This window comes from Bombus fervidus, chromosome 6 (genome assembly GCF_041682495.2).
Source record: "Bombus fervidus isolate BK054 chromosome 6, iyBomFerv1, whole genome shotgun sequence".
NCBI lineage: Eukaryota > Metazoa > Arthropoda > Insecta > Hymenoptera > Apidae > Bombus > Bombus fervidus.
In genome coordinates this window covers 9,699,927-9,724,221 of record NC_091522.1, presented here as the reverse complement: position 1 = coordinate 9,724,221, position 24,295 = coordinate 9,699,927, and the positions used below count along the sequence as shown (strand labels likewise).

Sequence of the window (24,295 nt, the reverse complement as noted above, 5' to 3'; positions counted from 1 at the left end):
TTTATTCTGACAATTTAGATTAGCTTAGAATTAGTTTAGAACTTGTTAGAAGAACAAATTTAGAAATATTCATACTTGTCTTCTTCGTCAGAAATACAAATCTAATTGAAAGAGAGATCAGGATGAGACATTTCGCTGAAAATAATAGCGATTTTATCCTATATTCAATTTTCAGTTAATCTTGCTCGTAATAAGTTTGCAAACGTTTTATGTCTAAAAACACGAACGTGAAGATGTATATGTACATAAAAAAAGCAACGTAACAAGCCGCTGGTACGAAGCATCCAATAAAATCAGAATGGTTGAATGTCAACGAAGGAAGGTAAAGAGAAGTTCTCAAGCGAGACAGAGTTGCAGATTTTACCGAGTTTGAAACTAGGTGTGCCTCTCAAAGCGGGATGCCGTTCTCGTGGGAGGGAGTAGACAAGGTTCAGGGTACCCTCCGTAAGCCTGTTAAGGAAGAGTCGTGAGTTTCCTCAAAGGGGCCGCGAATATTAAAATCACATTTTAGCCCTTTCCTCAGCCCCTACCCCATGCTGTTTCTACGACGAACTCCATGACCGTGCAACAAGGTTAACCGAGATTAAGCGAGCTTCCGGAAAACCTACAGCACTGTGTTACTTTACCCAGACACGTATCGCTAAATCGTTTGTCAGTAATGAATTTTATATGGTTATTGAAGTTGACTGGCCGTTTCTCCCATTTTCCCATATCTCCATTTTCATAAATACAACCTGATTTATGGAAACTTGAATAATTTATAGAGATACAAATACAGTCTGACTTGTGAAGACTTTCTCTGGGTAAGGTATAGATATAATAAATTTGTCTAAATAATTAAAAATACATAGATCTGATTATATTTAAAAGAGTATGAATATAATATAAAATTACAACATTTCGTTCCTGACCTAGGCGGTCTATTAAAGAGGCGTAGAAATATTGTTCATGAAATTCTTCTTGTTAGAAACACACGGTACAGGATGTTTTTGGTTTGCGTGACATTTTTATCTTTGGTAAGAACGCACGTGTGCTGGAGCATGCGCGACTTACGGTCGTTTTTGTCGATATTTGACAGTAGCAACTTGAGAGGGTCCCAACCATCCCCATCGAGCCCTCAGGGGCTCCGTATCTAAATGCAGACATTAATAAATCGCGGACACACTCGTACGTTCGTGTATGAATCGTCGTCGGCGGTAAGTTAGTTTACGCTGGTGGAGGTTCTGATGCGTTTATGGAAATGACTCGTGCCTTGCTCGGACAGCGTACGCCTAAGGCATTACGACATAATTCAACAATTTTCGGCTAGCCCTCTACTCAGTGGGAACATTCGGACAGTCGTATCTGCAAAGGGTGGAAATTATAGAAACTGATAATGCTTTCTGTAGCTAATTAAATTGCAATAACAAAAATTTTATCATTCGGATGTGATTTCGATAATTGAAATTTTTTAATAAAAAACTTTTCAATCTATTTGGATTGAATTAAAGGAATATATTTTCATATTTTTACTACTATATAACGTAACAAAAGAATTACATACAATAATCTACAAATTCTATAAACTATTCAACTATTCAATTATTTATTGTATATTTTTACATCCGACGTTAAATTAGATTATTTGGTACTTTTATACGATTACTTCCTTATTATCTCTATAAATTTATACGATCAATTGAAAAAGCATAAAGAAGACAATTACATCGGATACGCAATTCCATTTCATTGAATACGTTTTAAGGACAACATAATTCGTATGAAATCACGATATACGCAGAGTAAAACTTTACATTAAACCGCATTGCGAATTCCATAACAGTCACGTCACTTACGTGACTAGTGTTAACATTCGTATTATGTAACAGTAACTATGCGATAGATAGTAAATCGTCAGTTGATGTACCATAGGTGCAAAGCAAATCTAGTTACAGCAGCCGGCCTCTCAAGCCGTCTTGTAGCTAATATGATAGACTGCCATTAGGGATATCTCGCTGTCGTGACGAGGGGACTGTGAAACGCACAAGGAGCAAGGAGGGAGGATGGGCTACACAACATAGAACCACGACAGAGTACGTTGGCTCGGGATATGCTAGTTAGTAAGACGTATTACTTACGTATGAATTATGCAGTACCTTGGTAGTACCTGCCGAATAGCCTTAGCTTCTCCCATCTTAGGACTTAGGTAAACGGAACTCTCTCTTACTACTGACAGGAATTCGGTTAAGTTACCCTCTTTACACATTGCCGGGCGCCTGATTTCCTTTTGTAAACACGAAAACGACCGTCCCAATACAAAATACATCGGGACTGCCGATTAACAGCCGTGTTTGGTTTCGTAACCATGTTTCAACAAGACGGACGAATATACTTTTTCTCATGAACTCCAAATCTTATAAGGAACGCTATTTAACTAAACATAGAACGACATAAACCTTTTTATATGAATCAGAAAAGTACATAAAATTTGTAATATTCAATAAAAAATGCTATGGAGAATTGAAGAATTCACACCAAAGGGAACAATTGTACGTCTTCGTTTTTCTTCAGAGAAACAAAAGGATATTCTAATATCTTATATTTCTGTTTTTGAACAGAATATTCATCATATTGCATAACTTTTACGAGGATGTCTGTAATTACATTGCAGAAGAATTATACCTAATTTTTATCTAACCTATTTATATCTATATAAATATATATATAACTATTATGATTATATTTAATTATATCTAATTAGTATCATAAAGTTATGGACTTTGTGATAACACTTTTTGTAGAATCGGTTAATTCCAACTAGTAGCATCGATTATTATTTAAAAGGTTGACAAACTTGACAAGTGTCTTCCTCGTTACGAACGAATAATAACAAAGTTTTTTTTTAATTGTATATATCGATTCACTTAAAAATATTTTAATAGACAAAGTCATGAAAATTCTCGCTTAAAGTTCCTCGACTATTTTTCACAAAAATAAGTCTAGTTCCTAAATTAATTACCAATAGCATTCTTTTAGAAATATTTTTGTAAGTTTTGTAGCATATTTTCAAAATCTATAAAAAAATCTATATGGTACCATTATCAATTGAACAATGTTTTTCACAAGCATCACTATCTCACAGTTTAAAATTTCAGAATTTCGTAAAATGTACAAGATACTTAAAACCGGTTGTAAAAAGTAACGTTTTCATCGATATCACGTGGTATGTTTTGAATATTTAGTGTAGAAAAAGCGTGGCTGAAGGCATCTAAGGACATTCGTAACTTCTTGTCTGCTCGAGCGTAAATTTATTCTACTTGCACTCTCAGTCTGGCTCCTATTTACGTCGACATTCTGGTAAGAGAAAATTAAACAGCGATATCATAAGGACCGGTTAGCTGTCCTATGCTGCTCACACGTCAGGTCACATTATTTTCTCAGCTTGTCTGAAATGTTGACTTTTCTGTAAATTAAATTAATGTTCGTTTCACCGTGACGTCCACTAGAATACTCTACTTGATAAAACGTAATACGTTTACTATTTCGGTGATGTTTAATATCTGATACTTCAAAGAATATGGTTAAGGAATCGATTATGTACATAATGCTAGGATGAAGTTAAGAAGATGATCATTTAGATTACTTATATAATTATTATGAACGAACAGATTATTGTATGCTAAAAAGTATATTCAATATACACACTTTCGACACGTATCTGTTTTGTAACTATTATTCGAAATCATTTCAAAATTCACCAATATAAGCTTGATAGTGTATATTATTGCAGCGCCAACGAAACTCGGAAACTTTTATATAATGCATATAATATATCTACACAAATTTTCTATGCCAAGTATTCAAATATTTGCCCGAATACGTACGTACGTATCCTTAAAAAAAAAAAAAAAAAAAAGAAGGAAAATCGAATTCTATACTAGAAACTCGTACTTATATCAATAACTTTGTAGTCAAAACAGTTATATCGGTGACGATATAAAATCAGTAAATGACCTGTATAAATAAACTTTTCATCGATAGGCAATAATTTCCTAATTTAACCGATAGCTTACATATGATCCTTCTTAGCTGTTTCCTATCTATAATACTTCCTGTAGAGAGGATCTGAAGGAACGAGTCGGTGGATGCTGGATGACGGCGATGCAAAGGGGGAGAGGGTTTCAAGAAGACCAATGCAGGGGGCGTAATGGAGGCTAGTTAAACATTAAGCATCCCCTGATACCTTACTAACCCCTTACTAACCCCAGTTAAGGTGTATGCAAGGTATACAGCTCTAGGTGGTTTCCTATGCCTTACGGACCTCCGTATACATTCTTACTAATTGACGTTCTGCGCGTCTGCATTATGCACTTGCGATTACTCCCGGGCGTTTTCTTACTAAAATAATATATCCGATCGAACGGTGTACCACTGTATCTTTTCAGAGAGAAATAGCAAATTGTTACGTACTATCTATGTGTCTACGTGTGTACGTTTCTGTGTTTTAATAATGGAAATGCGTTTCTTTCATTTAGGCCTTTCCTTTTATCTTGTATCTTGTAGTTTATCGCTGAATGTTTTTATTTATTATTAATATCATCGATGTAGCATCAGAAATAATACGAAAATGTTGAAGAAGAAAATACCCATATGAAATCAGTTTATCTGGCTTACGAACGAACTTAAATGCTACTTCAATTTAATTCTTAGGTATTCCTGCTTTTACATCTATGGATTTTAAATAGAAAATTTTCTTTCATTTTCAAAAATAAACTTCTTTACCTAGAAGTTTTAATGTTAGTGATATGGAGCCAGATTAGTATGAACATGTTAAATAGAATACTCGGTGAACTCATTATTATTGTTATTATTATCACATAAGATGAGATTGCTTTCAAAAATCACAAACATGATATTGATTCTCATATTTAGTACCGATATTCATTATAAGACCGCAATTTTCACAATTGACCTATATCTTATCAAGCTGAACCACAATATGAAAACATCTTTTTCAATGGGTACAACCTATATTCCTCATCCGTACGCTTTACTTTATTGTACATTATTTGACGAATTACGTATAAGACTGATCAGATTCAATGGACCAACAGTCTGATAACTAATATCTAGTACCATAATGAGATTGTGAATTCTCTTAAAGCTTAGTAACAATGAACGTAATGAAGATATCCCTAAGGAGTACCTAGAACTGAGATACATTGTTAATACGACTGCTGAGTAGAGGTTTGTCGTTTGGATAGGTGATTAGTACTCTATCGAACACGCCTCCTATTCCACTGAACAGACAGAATTTCTTACTGATATTCCTCTGAGACTTGGAGGTTCTCGCAGTGGAATTTTCCATTAACGTCTAAAATAATTTATTTTCATCGATATGTTTTTCTTTAGAGGACGTGTTTAAATAACATATTTCGCAAATAACAATTGTAATTCGAAAGAACAGAAATTTGTAATTACAAAAATCATTCAAAACGATGGTTAGCAAGATATTTATTAATATTGTTAACAATGTAATATCTTGTATTTTTTTTACAAAATGAATTTTTAATTATTTGACGTAGAAATCGTTTAAATTAATCTATTTATTATACACAATCTTTAATGGATTAAGTAAGAATTTGCAATATTACTTACTATCTTCGCTATAAAATAAAAAGGAAATGAAATAACACAGAGAGCGAATTAAACGTGACATTCTTGAATTTCGCGCTGACCTGACATTACGTTATTCGCTCCTCTATGGTAACAAAAAAGGGGATATACTTAGGGAGCCGAAAACATGATTAAAGATTTTCCAACGTAGGAGGAAATGGATTTCTGATACGCGTAATGCTACCCTATTTGGAACTATTACGCGTAAGTCCCCAAGTAAGCCCCCTATATCCATTCACCCTTGGTCGAAATATATTTAGTAGATCAGAAGGCATCTACTTTCGCCTTAGCACCCGTGTACGTGTTGATAACGTGTAAATAAGTCGAAAAATAATTACATGTACGTTGTGAGAAATTCAAATTTCATATCTTGCGATTTAATAATAAAGCAACACGATTAATACAAAATTACATAAAAGTATAATAAAAAACAAAATGTATTTTAACGAATATTTCGTTAATTAGATTGCGTTTATAGTTCTATATTATTTTTATAATAACAAAATCTTCCAATATTAGTAACCCTCGTATTTTTCCACCCTTACATTTCGATAAATACATATCACGAAACATCTTTCGGTTCGAAAATATTTCCACACAAATTACTTTCTTCGAGAGAGAAGCATCCTCTTCAATATAGTGAGAAAAATCGCTAATTGGTACACGGGAAATATTAACAAACCGCTGCACAAGTGCCGATGATTTACTGCAAGGTTTGATTGAATTCATTCGGCTCTGTTTACCTGGCCTCTCTCTTCCTTTCATTTTCCCTCTCCCTCTCACCGCGAACCTCCAATATTTAGCTCTTTTTTTTTCATTGACGTCGTTTATTTTTTCTGGCTCGTTCGTTCATCCATCCCGACGTTGCGAAGTTGTATACTGTAAAACTGGAAACAGCGAACGGTGCACGTTTCTCGCTACACGCCGTTGCCATTCTGTCTCCCCTTCTCCCCATCGCATACAACCCTCCGCTTTCCGCTGCGCGTTGCTGCGTTTTATTTTCATTTTAGCAGAGGCAACGGAAAGGTATGCTACAGATCGGAAGGTAGGTTGGGAATGATTTCTCAATTGGTCGGCCTCTGTATATTTTATTCCGTGTCAATTCGTTAGCAACCGAACAACGACCAATACGGCAAGAATCAACCGATCCGTTTCTCGCATTCACTGACAAAACATTTTAATTACGAAACTACAATATTTACGTTCAGACGATACTGATCATCCCACTTCTGAGCTTATTAACATTAAGAGTTTTTACTCATTAAAAGTATTACATTTTTTTATGTTTCTTAAACTAAATTTTTTAGAAGGATTTGGGCTGACAAATTTTGTTTTATCTTTAAGAATTCGTTATATTATATTATACTTCGTCTTTGAACAATATATGTTTTAAAGATCAAGCGAACAATTACAATTTCTAATATGTATTTTTATTAAATTGTAAAATGTTGACATTCGGGTATTTTAAGGAATATATATATTTTGTAAAGTGATTTGTTGTAGAGTATATAAATCTTCACTGTTGATACAAACGATCTTTAACTCCATCAAACGTTTCAACGACGTAAAATACACCTCCCGGCTGTGTTAAGCGACGATCCAGAATAGGTTTTATCGCGAAAACTGGCGCAAGCTCGCGGAAAGCATCGCTGAAGGAGAAAAATCTAATAGATGATCGAAATCGAGTTTGAGCCCCTGTAAGAAACTGGCCTTTCCACCCTTCTTGCTCGTGTTCGCGTTACAACATCGTCGATACTGTCGCCCCATCGAGCTTAGAATGAAATCCAGTTCGCATTTGAATCAGTCGGTAACGCAATCCATTAGCTCCTAACAGCCAATACTCCGAGGAGAGCGTGGAAGAAAACGACTCTAAAAAGGAAAAAGAATGGAGGGATGGATAGACGTCAATACGAACCGTAGGGTGTCGCGAATGATTAGTGTTACGTATGAGTATATTCTATACAACAAGAAGTCATTACACCAAATGTTTAGAAGAATGATTTTTATTTCTTCGATATCTTTTTCATTTATTGGAATATAAAGTTTCTGCTAAAAAAAGGAAATGAGAAAATTTCATTACTAAATTTATTATAAGTATACGCGTTGTATAAATATTCAAACTAAAATAGGAAGAACATAAGATATCACGTTTAGAATTATTAGCATTATATTTATATAAAAAAAGGAACAGAAAACCACTAAAAGAAGAGTAAAAACATTGTTAGAAATAACTTTCATCACCAATGTATCAATATATATTTTATAGTCAATATCAATATATATGTAAAACTATAAATACTATGCAAAAAGGACCGTGTACACAACCTACAAAATTAATTATGAAGTGTTTGTCTACTTGCGTTCCACTTCTACTGCATAGAATTCCCTAAAGAGTCATAAACCTCTTTATATTTCTTTCACTAACCATAATACGACTTAACATCTATTAGTCGTGTTTAAAATATGATTGATTGTACTTCTCATCGTTGGACTCTTGAAGAAAGAAAATATTGTATATAATATCTAATAAATCGATAAACAAACAATTACTACAAGCTACAAGAAAAATAGAAGACTCGTGGTCGGAACAACTTGCTTGGTCATCCTCCTTGCCGTTAAAAACGTTAACACGCTAGACGTTTTCACGTCGCTTTTACAGGAACGTAGGTATATACAGGTATGGTCGATAGGATTCGTATCTGCAAAAGACTAGAAAGCGTCGTCGTTTTCCGCGCCTCAGGCACGACAGAGACATCGTGTTTAGAGCAAGATCCACAACGATGATAAGGTAAAGTACAATGCTTTGAATACCCATCCAGCATCTCGATAAGATCTTAACGTCCTCTAAGAGTAAACGAAATTAAATTCGCTCGGCGTTCTAAGAGCGGCCGAACGTAACCGTTAACACGAACCTAGAGCATAGTCCATGAATACGGATAGATACGAAAAGCATGAAGCAGGAGATCGATACGTTTCTTTCCCTTTCTCTTTCTGTATATCGTCCCTTCCCGTTCTTCCTCCGCCTTTTCTCTTTATATCCAGCCAGCAGTCCTTCCCTTCCGTACTCACTACGCGAACAAGGGCTATCTCCCGATCGGTTTTCGTTTTTACTTTTCACTTTTCCAACTATATGGATTCCGTGCCAAACGTTCCACTCGGTTGACAACTTGCTCTGGATCATGCAACCGACGATAAAAGTGTCGTTTAGATAATCCGACCACGTGTAATGCGCGCTCACGCTGTCGTTATCTGCGCGCGTGCGATATCGCAAAGAGGAATGAATTGACGGCTCTGTTAGTACGGCACGATGATATATCTACAAATAGAACCTTGTTGTTCGAACTACACACTAATTTCAATAGACATTTTGGAGTATATATTGTAGTATATATACAGACGTATTTGAAATAATCGCAAATCATTTTAGATTATAGTGAAAAGATTACGAAGAGAGATGAGTTTTGTAAAAGTTAACAAGTAACATATACAAGATGTTACAAAACGGCGTTAATAGAATTTAATAAGTATAATAAAAGATAAATTACTATTATGATACACTATTATGATTACTTACGACGAAGCGTGTTTCAACGTAGTTTACCGACTTCATTAACTTGTATACTAGACGTTATTTATACTATTATTACCGCTGCTCTATTTTCTCTCAATTTTATGGGAAATAAAAAGAACGGTGACGCGAAAGACGATGAGACGTGGCACGAGATAAATCAACGCAACGATAAGGACGATGGATCACGCGTATATAACACAACACCTAAACGATTTTATTCCTTCCAGCGTCCATAAAATTAAACGAACCGACATTTACTGTGTTCTATGCAGTCTTTCGTTCCTCTGTTTATCTCTTAACGTGTATAGAACACGGAAAATAGCGTAGACAAAGGAACAGGAAAGGAACGTGGTATCGATAGGAATCGAGGCGACGAAGTGAAATCAGACGAGTTCCTCCTACAGTTTCGCTTGGACGATTCGCGCAAACGAGAAAGAAAAAAGCGGGCGTCACTACTAGAAGGTATGCGTTTGATTTTTCGATGGAGTCCCGGATCGTATAGACGCAGTCCGTAGGGGGATAACAATGGTGTCCCACGGGAGGACAGGCCTACCAGCCACCCAGAAAACTACCCCTTCATCCGTCGAACTCTTCATCGTCTCGGTCCTCCTGATTGTTTCCTACGAGTTTTCTCCACTCTCTCTCGATCTATCTCAGTCTACCAACACAAATATATTCCGTATTTCGTTCTTTCTGTCTCTTCAGCGAATTCTTCTTTTGCCTTTCACTCTCGCCAATGCAAACACGAGTATTCCCGCATCTAGAAAAATTTTCTCAAATTCAATATTCCCCCTACAGTCTACATAATTCATGAAAATTGAATCGTCGGCTTTTTGCCTTAAAATTTGCTTTTTGTTCTGTGAGTTTTTTTAAATTTCTTTTGGAAGCCGTATGTTATCATCGTCTTGTTCATGTACTTTAAGATTAATATTATTTTATAATTCGTTATTCTTCGAATCATTCGTATCTTTAATACACATTCGTTGATTCTGGTGATGAGAAATATGTTGCAATTACACGCTATATCTGTTTTTGTATTTTAGAACGAAAACGAAGCTTTTACACTGATTTACAAAAAAATATATTTTTATAAAAATACACGATCTGACATTTTGGATAGAGTGGCGCAGTAGCCACGTACGTTGGCATAGTATACAATGCCGTACGGTCCTAAAGGTCGAAGAACACGTGGTTGGGGGTTTAATCTAGAGAAATGCTGAATAATAGAGGCGAGTAGAACAGGGCTTACGATTGGCTTATGCAATATTCAGACTTACTTTCCAGCCAAGTTCGCGTTCTAATTAAGTTCTCGGCGTCGAAGAGCGTTAAGCACCTTGTCAACCGTTTAACTCCGGTCCCCTCTGCTTTCAGATTCTTCCTCAAGTTCTTCCTCAAGTGCAACCAGAACTGCCTTAAGAATGCCGGCAATCCACGTGATATGAGACGCTTCCAAGTAAGTTAACGTATCAATTTTTGCTAATTGAAACGTTTAAGAAGAAAAAATTGCCAATTTGGTCAAAATGTCAAATTCGTAATTTTTGATAAAAATTTGATGAATATATAACAGTGTATCTTCAGGAATTTGAATGATCTTTTTTTGTAGAACGTATGGATAGAAATGTCTTCTTTGCATTATGTATTTTCTTATATATCTTTCATTTTGATTTCATTGGTACAAGCCTTATACTTTAATCGTCAGTAACTTAATTTTCATATTTTAGTGTAGCGTGAATTTTTATAACAATAATCTATTAATTGTACGTGAGTGTCACATATAAACCACAAGTAAACCACAGATACGAATCAATCCTAAACATTATCTTAAAATTAAAACTCGTAATTTCATTACTGTTAAGTAACGTTTACATTAAAAATCCGAGAAGCAGCCGAACGCATAAAACGTTATTTCCGAGTGAGAAAGAAATTAGTGAACAGTTAGGTTTTCTTCCGCGTCTCGAATCTCTTTTATTCGATTACAAAGTGGCTGAACAGAAAGGGAACGTAACAATCGTGCGATAAGGCAGACGGAACCAATGGAAGAAGGCGAAAAGACAGAGCGCAAAGTTTTTGGTAATTTATTTTTTAATTCTACCTTTTGTCTGTGGAAATGGATACGGACGGGGTGGCGAGATACGGCTGTCGGTGAGTAGGAGAGACCGTTATACAGAGGTGGGGGTGGAAGGGGTGAACGGATACGGGGGTGGGTTGGTTGATGCCGCGCTGAGCTAATTGCCAACCCCTTGGATTACGTCTCTTGGATGGGGATCTCAACTTCCGACGATGGCCGACCATCGGGAAATTGCTGTCTCCTCGACCAACTTCTTCTTTTCTTTTTCGAAATTAAAAAAGAATGCTTCCAAGTAGAAGCTACGCATTTCTAGGCGCACTATACAACGATACGCCGGCATGCTATTCCGACAGATTTTTTGTGTTCTCATCTTCGTTCCTCCGGTCAGTTAGTATAATTAATCTGTTTGGCTTGAAAAACTGCCGATGATCTCAATTATATCGATAAAAAAAATATACATAAGAGAAAAAATTGAAAAATCTAAAAGCAATGTATAATATATTTGACCTATGATAATTTTAATATGATTTATTTTTTATATAATATCAATGTATATTTTTTAATATAATTTCTAAACCTTGTCTTTAAATTTTTCATGGTCTCATTTTTGTATTCGACCACTTAAAGGTAAACCAAAGTTAAAGTACTTATTATTCCACCGAATTTGTTTAGAAATTGCATATTACTTGACGTAGCGAATTAAAATTTTAGCAGTACTCCTTCCGTTTCCTTGAAAATTTCTCTGGCGAAGGGCAGTCAGGTTATACTCACCCTTGTGCTGGCTAAGTTTGCACGACGTTACGCGCTAGGTACCACAGCCAACTAGCCAAGAAAGTTGAGAAGTTGCGGAAGGACAAAACTTCAGGCATTTACCAACCGCCCAGTCGATTTTATAAACGTTCTTTCTACTTTCTCCCGAAAATCATCGTTCTCTTGTTTGCATCCGACAAACTCGAGGTTAACCACGTGATTTGTTTCAATTTGTCTAAACTTCTATTCGCAAAAATATGCTTTCTATATTATGGAAGTGAAAGAAATATACATACGTTATCAATAAAGTTACATTATTCACATCACATATCAATAGAATTATTATATAATTATATTTGTAAAGAATCTCGAACTAATATTTTAGAAATTTATTTTAAAAGAAGATAATTTTATAATTAATGAGAATGAAATTTTTCCTTTTATTAGTACGCAATATTTAAATAAGAAAAAATATTTAATAGTATTTACAATGCTCTAGGTTGCTTACACGAGACAACCATATTCCAAGGCTCAGCTTTAATGAGATTATATTCATACATTTGTACGATAGTATCTATCATACGTGCAAATAGGGGGTCACGAGAGTCACGGAATGCATGGCGAATACACATAATGCAATGTAGTAAATCAGGTTACATTGCTTGTTCGCAAGAGATATGATTAACATATACATGCACTGTACTTACATAATACGTAAATAAAATTACGCAACGTGTTGTACGACATAGTTTCTGTATACACGCCCTTTTGTGTTCTATTTGACGATGGCTTAACATGTTTTAAACTATACCGGAGACAATAAATTTATCTGTATTATGACGTGAAACTAGAACTTCGATATCTATTTTTATTTATATATTTATTATTACAAATCTAAAAATGATATGAAAATTAAATGCGATGTTGAAATTCTTTAGTCTGTGATAGAAAAATTAATGTTGATAATTTGACCTCTTTTAATAACAAGAAAAATTTTTCATCTTGATGTAAGATTCGAAATTATCTTAGGAATGTAATATCTCTGTCTCATTAATTTGTATTATTTTATGGAATTGAAAATATACGTTTATAATTTTACTAATTTTTTTAAACTAAAATCTTATATCAACGAATTTCAACGTAACAGGTGGTCATTTCCACGCAAGTAGGAGTAGAGGGACCGCTACTGGCCGTCTCGGACAACATGTTCGTCCACAACAACAGCAAACACGGACGTAGAACGAAACGATTGGATCCCAGTGATCCTGGTGAATACAACAGTGAGTACCATGAACTACGATTGCAAAGTAAATGATGCGTGAAAGCATCGTATTAGAAATAGATTTTTACTAACCAAATGCGACAGAAATGTAATTTTAAGGTCGCATTTCGTACGATACAGAACGCTATTAATTTGCTGTATTATTATACAAAGATGGTAATGACACGCGGTTACGAAAGTGATTGCACTTGCAATACGTAATTAAAATAATATAACGCTGATAATCGAGTTTAAGCAAAGCTTTTGTAACAATCCGTCTTTATCGCGGTAACATCTTAAATACTTACGATCAATCATTTCAGATATTTCATTCTTTCACGAATACATTACGATTAATGGCAATGCATGATTTACCACAGAGTTCATTTGCAAAGATTATAAAAAATGTAATATGCCTAGAAATAATACAAGTATATGAAAGGCTTGTAACTTTATGTGAATCCGAATAACGTTAAATATTAATATTACAATTTTTAGTAATATTCCTGCAAACCATGAATATTTATCAAATGTTGCTTTAAATAAAACATGTTGTAAATAAGATGACAGTGAATTAAATTCCACACGAGACGCGCAATTAATCGCGTACACGTAATCTTACGATAGTTCTTCAACCGATTTATAGTCGTCATTTACAATTGGAAGATCCTGGGCGTTCGAGCAGCGTTTCCCTTCCTTACAGAATTCTCGAATGAAAGGGAAGGGTATAGTAGCGGGGTGAGTTGGTTTCTTCGAGATCGGTATAACGACTCGAGAGCCATAGTAGAGGGTGGAATCGTAAGAGGAGAGGGAGGGGCATGCTCGGAGGATAGGATATAAGGAGTCATAGGGCAATTCAGCAAAGTTTGGCGTCGGTCGCGCATACAAACGGCTGATATCGTGCGGCCACCCCTTGACTACGCGCGTTCTCCTCTTCTCCTAGCTTTCTTCTTCCAACCTTTCTTCCTTGCTGCGCCAAGACAAGATGTAAATCAATGGGATGCGGGAAAACGAGGGATCCACCACGTTTCTCTCTGTGCTTTCTCCATTGCTCTTATTTCCTTCGTTTCTCTTCTCGCTCCTCTCCGCAGGTTTCAAGCTTTCTTTCCACCCTACCGTATCTTTTCGTTTCTTTTTTTGCCGGGTTGGCTGCCATCAAGCGGAAAGACACAAGTAGAACAGGAACAAAAGGGAACAAAGAAGGAAAGGAAACTCGGGATTGACCTCTCTTTTCTTCCTTTTCTCCCCACTTTCTCTTTCTCTCTTTTAGCAGTGGTTGCTGCGAGGTGTTGGTTTGTGAATTCTAAGTTTATGCTATCTCATCCTCTCAGCTTTCGCAACTGCTGTGACGCTATACCGCTAGCACTCTTTCCAAATTCCCTAGCGAGCAACTCCCAAAACGCTGAAACAGGCATACCGATGAGACAAAAGGAGTAGACACGCTGAAAGGACAAAATCGGGGAGAAAGAGGAAACGGACAAAAAAACAGCTCGTAACTACAATCGAATTTTCCTATCCGTTTTAGGAATCGGAGTTTAGATCTGTCAAAGCTGCAACACTAAGATAGTGTTTACCAAATCTACTTACGCCAATGTCGGAATTACATTTCATTTTACTGAATTAGCCCTAACTAACATCATTCAATTCAGTTCATTACAATTTTAAATTTTCCATAAATACATAAGCATCCGCAGTCCATTTGTTAATATCGTATTTTCTCTAATTACACCATGGAAAGTTTGTTTCTCAATGAAATTTAATTAAATATTACAATATATATGTTTGCGTGGTTCTATTTATAAAGACATAAACGATAATTAAGGAGCATGAATTATGCGAGTAGGTAAAGAGAAAGCAGTTTGGCCATAAAACATCGGCTTAATGACGCCGTTCGCGGTGAAAGTGAAAGCAATTTCTTTCTGCAGAAGTTCTCGGGTCTTTATCAGGGTAAACGAAGTTATCGCGCGATCTCACAGTGATCAGAGAGAATCGGGCCGAACGTGTTGGAGTACAACGAGTCTTCGACTTTGGCCATGGTTTCGTGGTAAAAAAGGAACTCGAGAGAGTAGGAAGGAGTAGTAAGAGTAGCATCCCTTACCACTCGCTAGTGGCACGGGGGATTTTATTTATTCCGGGTTGGTACGCTTGTTCCGGCCTCCTCCACAGAATCCCTCTTTTCAACCCTCCTCTACCTCTTACCACTCTACCTCTTCCTACTCTTCCACTCCATGCCATCGCACCCGACAATTCTCTAGCAGGGTGGTTGCCAACGTCGCTGACTCTGTTTAACGACTTTCTTATACATTGAACGTAATAAATACCTTTGTCCCATTCAAGAATCTCCATTTGCACGGAAATTGCTACTCTTTAACGCTGTACTGTCCTCAAGTACTTAAATTTTCTTCCACTTTATTACAAACAGACGGTATAAACGAGCAAGACATTGCAATATAAGAATGCCGATTAATATCTTCACCTACAATAGGTATGAATAATTTTAATTTTTTTTATTAATATTTAATAGTCGAAAGGAGTAATCGTATAGTTATTATTAAATTTCCAAAATAAACAGCTTCTGGAATATAGTCTTCAACTTTTTAAGATCACACACACCATGTCCACTGTCAAGATCTTCTAAACCTTTTAAGATTTATACAGAAGCGTAAGCACTCGAGGTGGAAACTGTTTGAGCATCACTGGGAGCAATATACCATGATGTCAGCCACTCTGCCGTGGCTCCGCTCTGCCAGGGTTGGTACCGGGGGTGGCTTGGCTTCGCTGGGGTACAAAATGATATCATTGGGTTATAAATTCCAAGCAGAGACACCAGCGGCCCGATCGCCTCCCTCTCCTTTCCTTCTTGTTACAACCCTTCTCCGGCCACTCCAGCCCTCAGCCTCTTTCTCCTGTCCGCTTCCTCCCCTTTCTCTTTCTCTTACTCTTTCTCCTTGCCACGCTGCCACGGGAAATATATCTACCACGCGGCCTCCACCGAATAAACAGAATATTCAGATAATTTTCCGTATCCCACCCCCTAACTAACTGTCTCAGCTTACTCCGTGCGATCGGAGGCATTCGAGTAATTTTTCAACTTCCATTATTACAAGTTTTTCATTCTTGTATATCATTTCTTATTGTTTTCGTGATTTCAAATATAAGACCAATATTACACTTCCGTTTATAAGTTGATAAACCATTTGTTCCCGTACAGCATGTGATAATTACACTGTTTTACACTGTTGTTTATGTAAAGAGTTTTTATCAATCCTATTATATATTGTAAAGAACACTATATTTTAGAAGCTTGATATGTTTTCTTTTTTATTACCTGTGTACATTTTGTGCATTTTTACATTTTCAAATTTAACATAAATACGTACAAGTCTACAATATTCGTCTTGATATATGTATATATTTTGCATTTTGATTCTACCGTATACAGAAATTTGATATGTATATACATTTCATAAAATCTATTTTAGGGTAAATTAGATCATACATAGTTAGAATGTTAATGCTTAGAATAATTCTATGGCGCAACACTACAAGTATACAAATGTAAATGGCTAATCATACTATAATGTTAAGATATTAACATTGCATACAATTTTCACTGGCGCTGCTGAAAGGTGTAATTTAAAGCAATATTTCGCTGGAATTAACTTCAAATTTTACAAAGTCACAATAACTTTAACAGCGTCGTTTATACATGAATGATATAGATATAACTATACGAAGAGTTATAGGATACTCGTTAAGGAAAGACAATAAATGTTATTATATTGATATTTTAAAGCGAAACGTGATCATTATATCAATATGTTAAGCTAATAATTTTGTGTATCCGCAAAATCAGGTCTCTATACGCCTGTACCTCTTCAAACACCATGCATAAAAGCGATATCACCAAACGAAGGCTGGACATCCGGTGGATCCACGGTAATAATCATTGGAGAGAACTTCTTCGACGGACTTCAAGTCGTTTTTGGGTCGATGTTGGTTTGGAGTGAGGTATGTATAATTTTATATTTTAACAAAGATAATTGGAATAGAAAAAAATTTGTAACTGAACTAAATATCAAAATTTGGTTTTCAAAGCGAAAGTTGTACATTACATATATGTATATCTTACACTATACATATATACGTATCTTGCTTCATATTCATTTATTTTTTTCTTCCAGCTAATTACACCAAACGCAATTAGAGTACAAACTCCACCACGACAGATACCAGGCGTCGTTGAAGTTACGTTATCCTACAAAACTAAACAATTCTGTAAAGGAGCACCTGGTAGATTTGTTTATGTTTGTGAGTATAATAACTGTATACCTTATCTAGATAAGAGATTTCTGTAACTTATATTCCAATGTATGTAGGAATGATAATTAAATTTTATATCTCATATGTATATTTATACATATTTTGGATACTACAAGCAATACGTAGAAGGCGAAAGATAACTGAAGAGCTTTCTGAACAAAGGGTCTATAGAAAGAATATTTCCTAAAAGTATAATGGATTATTATGATTTATTTTATAAACATAAAGAAACAAAGTTCTGTAGTTCTGAAGCTTCCGACGTAATTTATTCGATTTACTGTTTGGACTTCTGAGCCCTTTCTCCAGAAAACTTGGAAATTAATAGAGATTAGTACAAATGAATGCGCAAGCTATAATTACGTATATGACCCTATATATTATTACTAAAGTAAAGTTTTACACATTTTTCAGCATTAAACGAACCCACGATCGACTACGGCTTCCAAAGGTTACAGAAACTTATTCCACGACATCCAGGAGATCCTGAAAAATTACCAAAAGAAATCATATTAAAAAGGGCGGCGGATCTTGCAGAAGCCTTATACAGTATGCCGAGAAGCGGGAACGCTGGAATTACGGGAGCACCTAGAAGTCCAGGATCGGGCCATCCACCTGCACCACCAACATCTAGTTCGGCAACAGCATTCAACTCGTACACAGGACAACTTGCAGTGACGGTACAGGAAAACGGTAGCGCGGCTAAATGGACAGACGGTAAGTATTATAGCGATATTCTATGTCTAGATCACACGATAACACAGTCATTATAACAATTAGAAACGCGAAACGATTGCGGTGCAAGATACCATGTCACGCTAATTACAAATAGCATCTGTTGCGGAAGTTAATATTGTCTATATATATATGGTCAACAACATATTCAAAATTAAAATATCTCTTAATAAGTACATATAATGAGTTATTGCATCGTTCCACGCGGGATCTCAAACGCGAATCTTATCTGTTTCATTGAACTTGTATAACCAGTTCTGCGCATTTAATATTCGATGTATAACTTGACCCAACATCATTTGTTAAACAATTAGTCGAGTACTGACGCGTAAAGCCAACCTATTTCTTTGGCTTTAAACTTGTTCTTCTTCTTTTCTTCAGCTTCTTCTACAAACAGCATCAAAATAGAAACATATATAACACTTCTCTACGTCTAAATAGCGTCTTTCATATATTATTATATAAAGTACATATTATATAAAGTACAACAGAACGAATGAATTGACTCTAACTGCTTCGATATTGATAACCGATAAGAAATTTAAAATTAGCTCGAAATAAGCGCGCTTATCCGCCGTTATATGTCATCTCCTCCTCGTTCGGGTGTAATAGGCAAGACGCTATGAACAGAATGATGAAATACTGACGAGTTCGTCTGACGGGCAGGTTTCTATTTCTAGACGGTAGTTCCGTGACGACAGGAGCCGGTGCTGCAGGCGGAGGTGGCGGTGGTGGTAGCGTCGGAGGAAGCGTCGGTGGTAGCGCCGACGCCTATAGGCAAAGCAGTAGCGCGAGTCCACGTGGAGTCGTGACCGGTGGTGGTTATTGCGGAAGTTCTGCTAGCACACCTCACAGTCACAGCACAAACGGAAGTTACTCGGTAGCCAATCCGTACACTGGTAGCCCGACCCTTTATACATCGCGTAAGTAAATCCCATTCGATAATATCAACCTTATCTCTGTATTTTCCAATTTTATTTACTTAATCCTGTCGATTCCGCTTCATGATTTTTGTAACTTCTCGACAATTCGAAATGTGTGTCTGTACTAAGAGAGTGATGGAAAATTCTATTTTATTCCGATCGAATGAAAAGAAAGTTAACAAAAGTACCTTCCCGATACGTTTTGACCTGTAATTTAATATGCATGTTGTGTGTGAATTTGTGTACACGTGAAACTATGGCACGCATGCGCTTGTTACGTATACGTATGGTTCTGGCGCACGCACTTTATGATTTTCCCTTATGTGAAATTTTCGTTTTAGCGCACGAACAGTATGGCATTTTCTATACGTCCGGGGATGGGAGTGCGTTCGCCCCCGTAGTACGACCACCGACCACCTCAGTCCCACCGCACTGGTCCACACAGCACCACCTCGCCACAGCCGCCCAGTAACCGCTAACCGTCCACCATCACAACCACCATCATCACCATCACAACCACCCTATGCACTGCGATTAAAGAATTATGAGAAACATGCACGAGAGACGAGACTCGAGGATGTATGTACACACACGTTCATTTATGAATAGTTGATAATCCCCATCCCGTCCTTGATTTCATTAAATGGGATATTACGTCTCAGTTGCCTCTGTATGTATCGTTATTATGAGATATATTATGTTTGGATATTCAGTTGAATCTTTACTTTGAATTTTTGATGTTTGACAATAAACAATGACTCGGATGTAATTTATGCGGTCTTTGAAATTTTTTATGCAATTTTTCAAATATTTAATCAATTTTAAAATTATTTCACAACTATGTACTAAATTATACGAGTGGCTAGAATTTTCTCAAGGTCGCTTTGTGTTAAATTTTATATTGTTCGATATTTATTGTTCCATACTTTAAAACAAATTTACAAAATGAAATTATTTGCTAAAGGCGTGAAACGCTTCGCGTAGCTTTATTATTATCGTGATATACGAGTACCCTCGTAGGCGAAACGTTATAATATCGTTTATTGCTGTCGATTGTTAAGAAAGCCACTTAACCAATGAACGTTAGCATCGTTAGAGCAGTCGTTTTGTTGGCACGTGTCCAAACGACGCGACATAGCACGAAGTTCCAAATATAATTCTTCATCTTGTAATGAGCACTAGTCATCGATATAAAATTACTCCTGTTTATTAAACCCTGTGATACATATAAGTTACAATTAGAGTATGCAGATATCAAATTTATATAAATAGAGATATGCATGAAAAAATTACTCTACATTTACTCCTATTATCTCTTACATTTAAATTACAATTTTATTTCTGCGTATTTATATTGCTACTGCCCTTGAACTTTTTACTATTTTATTTATCTACACATAGTAAAGTACTAGAGTACTACAAGCACTAGAAACAATTAAATAACTATACCGGTATAATTCAATTTGTCCTACTTGAACTGGTGATTTCAGAACGCACTTTATATTACGATTTCATAGAGCAAAGTGTGCTTCCCCTTATCCGACCTCGCATTGATCTGTCTTCGTTTTTAATCAACTCCTTTTTCGTTGCCAAGCGCAAGAGGATAAATAAGGAAATTTTAATCGAACAAATGAACACATTCTTTAGGTGTAATTTTAAAATAACGTGAAAAACACGCTGAACAAATATAAAGAATTTAATACAAGAGAAATCTCTTTCTACATTTAAATATTATAATCCAACATTTTATCGTTTTTTAATGAAGTGTAAGCACATAATCTCTTGCGACTGACCGTATATGTTTTCGATTCAATTTTTCTTAAACATATATAATTGCGCTTCGGTTAAACATTCGCATTTATAGTTATGTTAGAACAATTTAAAAGGAATGTGTTTTCGAATCGCCAGTTCATTAATTACTTCTTAACTTGTACGCTATAGTGAATGACACTAACATATAACCGACAGTGGGTATGTTGCAGGACTAGGAGAAGTGGTCGGTTCACCATTCAACATGAATCCATTTATGTTGCCCACCTGCAGTCAAGGATATTCAAACGCCGCCAGTCCGTTGCTCTCGTCGAACGGCAAATAGTGTTACGAGATGTAAGCTCCGACGAAAATATCGAGGGGCTATATGTTCACGGAAGCGACATCCATCGATGCGCAGGATTTCAACGAATTTGCATATTCTGATAATCATCGTATTCGCGATTGACAATCGCTTTCTTGAATCGAAATCGGTCCTCTCGATTCACGCACTTTACCTTTTCTCCAGTTGCCGCGTAACGGAAGAAGAAACCGTCGCAAAGAAGCATTTGTGTAATGATTTTCGTCGGAGCTGAGCGATGAATTCAGTTTTAGTGTGAGAGTATATCGAAACCAGAGCAAACAAAAATCGATAACGTTTTATCATTAACGATGATCGAATAAGTTAAGGAATGATACATATCGAAGCACATAGGGGTGTTTTCTTCATCTACTGATATAGTCGTTCGGTTCACGTGTATAATACAATTTTTAAAGAATGAAATCGAATACATCCGTTTCTTTGTTAAAAAATATCACATACAATTTTTAACGAATAAATTATTTCTTTTATATATCTAATTATTTATCGTAAAATTGTATTCTAGAACATACAAATTGATTTGATATTTATTTTAACAAAAGGAACTGAAACTCGTTCAAATTGCTATTTAGTAAGTAAAACCATGATTATTTAAACGAATGGTAACGTGCTGTTCTAGTAATCGAATTTACTACTAGTTTGAATAATCAATCGATCCATTTATCAGTGTTTCGAGGATCGAGGTTTCTATTCTGTCATAGAATGTAAAATTAAATGGCAATTTGGAGGATTGATTAGCATTTCTGAAAAGCAGCCGAATGACTATTCTCTTTTCGTGTCTCCGATATCGCTATTTTTAATCTAGCTATCTCGATACGAAAAGATCACTCTTATCGATAGAGTCGAGTACCTCCTTTGCCCTGCGTCTCCTCTCGTATACGAAATTATTAAAAAAGTTCTAAAACTTGCGACAAAGTATTTTCAAGGTGTTTTTCTTCAACTTTGTAGTACGATGTTTCTAACGATATAAACGCCTAGTTGTTCGAGAGTTACAGAAGAGGCAATAGTATACGCAGGCGGGGACGTTCACAGGGTGCTGAGCAATTTTATATCAAAGCAAGCAAAGAGGCTAACGAGGGTCTAGGAAATAAAAATGACACCACTAGACGAACATATCGCTTATCAGTGAATAACAGACATCATAGTTTTAGAAAGCATTTTCGAGTTTGAAATTTTATCTTCCTACCCGTACGTTTTAAGAGACTAACCAATATCGGCTAGGTAGCGTAACGTCTAACTTGTAATTTGTAAATTTCCTTGTAAATATTGTTGCGATGTACAAAAAGATAAAAACTATTTCCAGGAATCCAACGAAACGATATTAACGTGATTGTAGGGTGAAAATTATTATACATAGATGTAAATAATCGTAGAGCGTCATAGCTTTATTCATATTGATTAATACGCTGGCGATCCAATCTTTTAACGGGCAAATCGACCGCGTGATCATAATGATAAATAAATAAATACTCCCAGCTGTTTTCCATGGATATTTCTACTATCAGTAAAAAAAAAAAACTTGTTTCTTCCAACGTGTACATTTATACTGATTCGTATTCATGAAAAAAGAAGAAAGAAGGAAACGGTGATTAGAATGTCTGAAGGGAAAATCACGGATAACGATATGAATTAGGAAACAACGTTAAAAATTGGATTCGTCCGTAGCAATTGTATAGAAACGTATAGTTGATTTGAATCGTTCGATAAGCCGGCCCAAAACTAATTTCCAGAAAACGAATCTCACGAAAGTATACGAAGCATGTACCGTTGCAGAATTGAAATCTCCAATTAGTTCAGATTTTGCAGCAGTTTACAAGCATAAATATTATCGTTTGTTTCTTCTGGAACGAAAGTCGTTAAAAGTTATTATTGTAAAAAGTTCCTTTTTGCATATCGACTTGGCAAGCTGATTTCCATTGTGGAAGACGCGCTCTTTGTCTCGGAGCCACACACGCTCTGTGATCTTGTGATCTTATGATTATAATATTAATTATCACTTTCGTTCGATCACACAATGTCATCATCTTTTACATGGCGCGTCGTTCTTGTACGCATGCGAACGCACATGAGCATGTATACGCGCGTACAAACACTCGTCGATGTATATTAAAATAAATTAAACTTACATTTTTGAGAATTAAAATCAGCCATACGAAATTTATTTGTGACTCCCCTTACGTTGATTTAATTTAGCGAATTTAGTGTGAAGTTTTATAAATAGTAGCAACTATTAAAAATAACAAGCAAGTGATCACATTGTTATTACTTTTAATATAGTAAATTTTCCGATAAACCTATGATGAAATATTATCTTTGAAACACACAAAAAATATTGTGTATTTTTATAAAATAATATATTTGTCTAATGATTACAATTTTTATTCCATTGGCTGAGTTAATATTACTATTTTATGTAGTATCATTATTCTTCTGTTTAATTGATTTACAACTTTGAATTTCGTACATTACTTTCTGAAATTTTCCACTTTAAAAAGTCGTATTTATTTCATATTTTGGAAGCTTAGTTCACTTCGCAATTTTTCCAATCGTTTATCAAATCTTGTGAAAATTAATTTCGCGAAGTAAACTTTCATCTACGTTCTATTCGGAAATTATAGAATTGCATCAGTGTCAGCAATCTAATAATAATTATCGTATTACATGGAAATAACAACTTAATCGCCGCGAGCATCTTTTGCTTCAACGGCATAGCTCCCAGGAGAAACCACGTCGGGATCAACAAATAGCGAAACAGGATCTCGAGGACCACTTCGGTCCGATTAGTTCACATGGTGTCCTATTACCTCGACCAGCAAACGGTAGCTCGTACGGCGCGCGTTATTGTAAAGCTGTTTGTGTTATTAGATTTAGATTGGTCGAC

General features: G+C 35.7%; 1 protein-coding gene across 5 annotated transcripts in view; it reads left to right on the top strand.

The window, feature by feature from the left end:
* The window catches only part of Kn (EBF transcription factor knot), a 96,138-nt gene extending 72,578 nt beyond the window's left edge, over window positions 1-23,560 (top strand). The window contains exons 7-14 of one of the 5 annotated variants that reach the window (XR_011799990.1): window positions 10,598-10,679; window positions 13,192-13,324; window positions 17,162-17,316; window positions 17,490-17,616; window positions 18,040-18,342; window positions 19,041-19,283; window positions 19,625-19,862; window positions 21,266-21,402. Coding sequence is in view for 3 of the 5 variants with exons in the window: in XM_072004827.1 (XP_071860928.1) it covers window positions 10,598-10,679; window positions 13,192-13,324; window positions 17,162-17,316; window positions 17,490-17,616; window positions 18,040-18,342; window positions 19,041-19,283; window positions 21,266-21,378 (1,156 nt within the window). In the remaining 2 variants the exon portion in view is untranslated. Of the gene's footprint in view, window positions 1-10,597; window positions 10,680-13,191; window positions 13,325-17,161; window positions 17,317-17,489; window positions 17,617-18,039; window positions 18,343-19,026; window positions 19,284-19,624; window positions 19,863-21,251 lie in introns of those variants that run through there. The other 4 variants (XR_011799989.1, XM_072004827.1, XM_072004828.1 and 1 more) reach the window with 4 other exon arrangements.
* Window positions 23,561-24,295: the final 735 nt, after the last annotated feature.